At 37.7% G+C, this 3,981-nt stretch overlaps 1 protein-coding gene across 6 annotated transcripts; it reads right to left on the bottom strand.

Annotated features, from left to right (window-relative positions):
* Positions 1 to 380: 380 nt before the first annotated feature.
* On the bottom strand, positions 381 to 3,671 carry LOC110752350 (uncharacterized). Of its 6 annotated transcripts, none has more exons than XR_015834353.1 (3): positions 1,527 to 1,666; positions 1,043 to 1,110; positions 381 to 902 (listed from the first exon to the last, which is right to left on the bottom strand). XR_015834353.1 is itself a non-coding variant. In XM_088249946.1 (3 exons), exon 2 carries the CDS (start codon positions 2,209 to 2,211, stop codon positions 1,372 to 1,374), a length of 840 nt encoding a protein of 279 aa, XP_088106072.1. In that variant the 5' UTR covers positions 2,212 to 2,267; positions 3,436 to 3,671; the 3' UTR covers positions 381 to 902; positions 1,043 to 1,371. The 6 variants fall into 6 exon arrangements, 5 of the variants coding, with proteins under 5 accessions (XP_088106072.1, XP_088106068.1, XP_088106071.1 ...); XM_088249946.1 differs by adding an exon at positions 3,436 to 3,671 and having other exon boundaries at positions 1,043 to 2,267; XM_088249942.1 differs by having other exon boundaries at positions 1,192 to 2,236.
* Between the last annotated feature and the right edge of the window lie 310 nt (positions 3,672 to 3,981).

Genomic DNA, 3,981 nt, shown 5'->3' with positions numbered 1-3,981 from the left:
AGATGAAATTGAGCCAAAGCCCATATCCTCAATGCATAAAGACCAGGCCATACGAGAAAGAGGATACGGAGATAAAGACACCATAACAGTGACAACAAACAATGGTAGGCACAACAACAATTACAAGAAAAAACAAAACAAGGTGTGACTAGGTGGGTCTGGACCAGCACAAGTCAGAAAGCCCATAACGCCAACTAAAGTCCCAAAAGGGCGACGGGCACAGAGGAAACAAAACAGAACAAACGGAACAAACGAACATCAAAAACAGAAAAGCACAAGAACACCAAGAATCTGTCTTGAAATTCTGCCAAAATATACTCAATTTCTTGCAACTTTTTGCTTTCCAAATTTTCCTATAAAATCCTATTTCCTCAGCGACCTAGTAAAAGTATGGCCTCGAATAATAATGGTGAAACTTCATCCACCATGTCACAAATCACAAATATTTTGTTCAATACATCACTAAAACATCTAACCAGGCAAAACTGAAATACCCCCCTCTTTACATAAGTAGAAAATATATAACACAACAAATGCCGTTACGCCGCACCGTTCAACTCTGGTCAAGAATTCAATACAAGATAATATATATATGTTAAAGCATGTAAATACGAACCTAGTATCGTTTTCATCTAGTTGCTTTCTAACAAATGCCTTCAAAGTTTATCGATGAAAAGTGAAACTAGTTGGCTCCAACTTGATAGTGCAAATGAGCTCAGTACCCCTTCATCATGTACTATCAGAATGGGCTGGAGTCAGAATAATTATTCCAGAGCCCAAAAGAACTGCCCCTGCTCATTCAAGAGCAAAACTTCTGGGTAAGTTAAATCATAAACAACTTTAACTTGCTTTTCATTTTCCAGCAGTAATTTGATAGTTTGAAAGGCAAATGCAAGCTGTTCCTGCAAATGATGACAGGGACGACTAAGTAAACTTAATAGGTATTGTGTTTCAAGCTCAACATCAAATATGATAGGTGCCTCGCGTGAATATTGAACATAAAAAAATAAAGAAAAGAGAATTTAAGAAGAAAAAAAATCACCTGTTTGAGTTTCTCCACAGCATGATCAGCGCCTCAACTAACAATCTTCAGTCTATACTTCTTCAATCCTGCAGAAATCAAACTTTTTACTTTCTTTTCTGTTATCATACAATGACTATAGCCGGGATATTCATCCTATCAAAATCTACCTCATGTAGCAACGTACATTCCTCTTACACTAATTAGGCAAAAGTTATGATGATACTGGCGGTAGGAATTTACATCAATTACTAAACACATGAAAGCCATATTCCAGCAACTTGACGTGGTTAATCCCATATCCTCAGAACCAATTAATTTGAAAGGCCTAAATTGTGGTTAAAGATGCATCAGTTTATCAGTTTGCCATTGATTTCACGCATCAATAACTTGGAGCTGTCAACAACACGTTTGCTTTCATAAACTATATAACTACACATTTCATGCCTGGGTGCTGGTTTGAGCGATCTTAATTCAACGAGGGGATCTGTAATCTGAGACTTACTGCAGATCTCCCTTGCTGGCTGGACATGGTTCCACCAAAAATCTGAGAGAACCATTTTCAAAACATCCCAGTATTCTGCATCTCGGTATACCCTGAAGAGGCTGCTCCCTTTAGGAGTCCAAACATAGAAATCCATCCAATCCCTGTCGAGTATTTCCATTAAACCCTGAGCCTGTGGAACACAATATAGAGGAATTCGTGACCAAGGGGTAGCCTTTTTCATATTTCCATCGAAAAATGGGCACTTAATCTCCAGCACTCCTCGTGAAGGCAATCCGTATACCAGTCTATCAACCACCCCATCTGGTGAAGCTCCTAGCCAATCATCTCCAGCATTTCTATTACCATAGACTTGAAATTCAGGAAACAAGACAGAATTTCCTGTTATTAGTTTGTATCTTTCAAGTGCTTCCTCTTCTTTGATATTGCTCCAACACGTAGCCAGGTTACCCGAAAATGGCTCAATTGCTCCAATCTTCTCTAACCAAAGCTGGAGTCTTCGGCGATGAAAAAAACCAATGGCCGCAGCAAAAGTGCTAGCTGTCAGTTTATGTTTTCTAAGTCCTTGCCAATTTTTGAACCAGTGCTGAAGACCACTTGAGTGAAGAACAGAATAACCTCCAGATGAAGCAAATCTCATAGAGCAACGAGAATGGTTGAGAACTTCTCTGTGGTTAACAAGCATACTAGGATCCAGTACTGAATAGAATTGGTTGCTGTAGTTTCTCCGACTAGTTGCATCTGTAACAAGAAAATCATTTTTTTTTAAATCCCAAGAAAACCTACGATACTTCCAATTCTGGCACTTGTGGTATCACAGTTGAACATTAAGGACAAACAAGAAGCAATTTTCACTGCCCCGGAAAATAAATGCAAGTAAGACCAAAGACATACCAATTGCTATACAACGGAGGATATCTCTGTGTAAGAAAGAAGATAATGTAATATTTATGCATACAAATAGGAAAAAATTCAAACAATCTATGTTCAGGACATAGGATGCATGAGCACATGGTTATGTAACGCTCCATTTCAGAAATGCCTTCCATGCATATTGCAATATTGCTGTAATATTTCAATTGCGTCATAATTAATCCACCAGTGTAAAATCATAACTAATTCAATGCTCACTTCCAAAATCACAGCATCCTTCAAGTCAGCAACTAATGTTCTAAATCTTAACTAAAATTCTTCAACCAGTGACTGAATCTCTCAGTCACTCTCTTTTTGTTCCAGTACAGCCCAGTTTATTGTGAGACCCAACAAGTGGCACACAGTTTTAACATGAGTTGAATAGTAGAAATATTAGAAACACAATAGGAACTGTAGGAGCACAAAAGATCAAAATGAAGTTTATATGTGAGTTGAGTAGAATGATCTATAATTTTGAACATGCCTAAATATTAAATATCAAATCATTAGATGCCTAAACATAAAATGAATAAACCCGGACATCATAGCTGAATCTGATACATGGAAATAACAATATTATATGACATAAATGCACCCAATTCATCTAAGAGGCACTTCATCAAACACTACACTGTCAATAACAATCTGAATTTGCCCCAAAAACAAAAAAAACAAAAAAAAGTGCACATACAACCCATCAACATTCAAAGTTACTTTAAAAACATGAAACAATAAGCCCACAAACCGCCATTTAGAAGCCTAACACAGACCAAAAATCTCGAGAGAAAAAAAAAAAGCATAAAAATCAGCAGCCATTCTATCACCACATTCAACTATTTTCAACACTCCCAAACTCCTAAACTTAATGCTCCCCTATGAAAAACAATGCATTGGTTTATGCAATACAAGATGCACTAATTTATGCAAAACCAGGAACCAGGTTCTAATTCTGAACATCAAATCCAAAGTAAGAGGAAATATAGAAAAAGGAACTCACCACAGCGTTTCAGTTTCTAAACAACATCCATATTGTCTTTGGTGGGAAACCAGGCATGCAGCCAAAGGAATGCAAAAGACTGAGTGATTTCAATTTGGATAAAAATTCCTGCTTAAGGAAAAGGAGATAAAACAAAAACCCAAAGAAAATTAATAGGGTTTATCAGAACCCCAGGAAAAGTAGGGTTTATCAGACCAAAAGACAAAAACGGGAGAAGCCTCACACCCCCGTTTTTTTTTTGGGGGGGGTAACAGGGGGCCTAAAAGCCCAACACAACAACCAAACTAGGAGGCAATACGACGCCGTCTGGAGAAACCCATATTCTATTTTGGGGGTATGTGCGTATCCAATATACGGCCCCGATACGCCACGTGGAGTATCGTAGACTTTTGTGGACTGTTGACTTTACAATACAGCTCCGATATTCCATTGATATGGTCACAATACGTTCGCGATACGCCAAGGGGTAAAAGAGGAAATATTTTGAAAATTTGGGGCTGATTTTAAAGATTATTGAATATTTGAGGTTAAAATGTAAACTTAAAA

The sequence above is a fragment of the Prunus avium genome, chromosome 3 (genome assembly GCF_965620075.1).
Source record: "Prunus avium chromosome 3, drPruAviu1.hap1.1, whole genome shotgun sequence".
NCBI lineage: Eukaryota > Viridiplantae > Streptophyta > Magnoliopsida > Rosales > Rosaceae > Prunus > Prunus avium.
The sequence above is the reverse complement of the archived record's forward strand: the minus strand, read 5'-3'. Positions and strand labels throughout refer to the sequence as shown.

What these genes read in the sequence shown, in the direction of transcription:
- LOC110752350 (XM_088249946.1), bottom strand. Translation starts at nt 2,211, where the DNA reads ATGCTTGTTAACCACAGAGAAGTTCTCAACCATTCTCGTTGCTCTATG.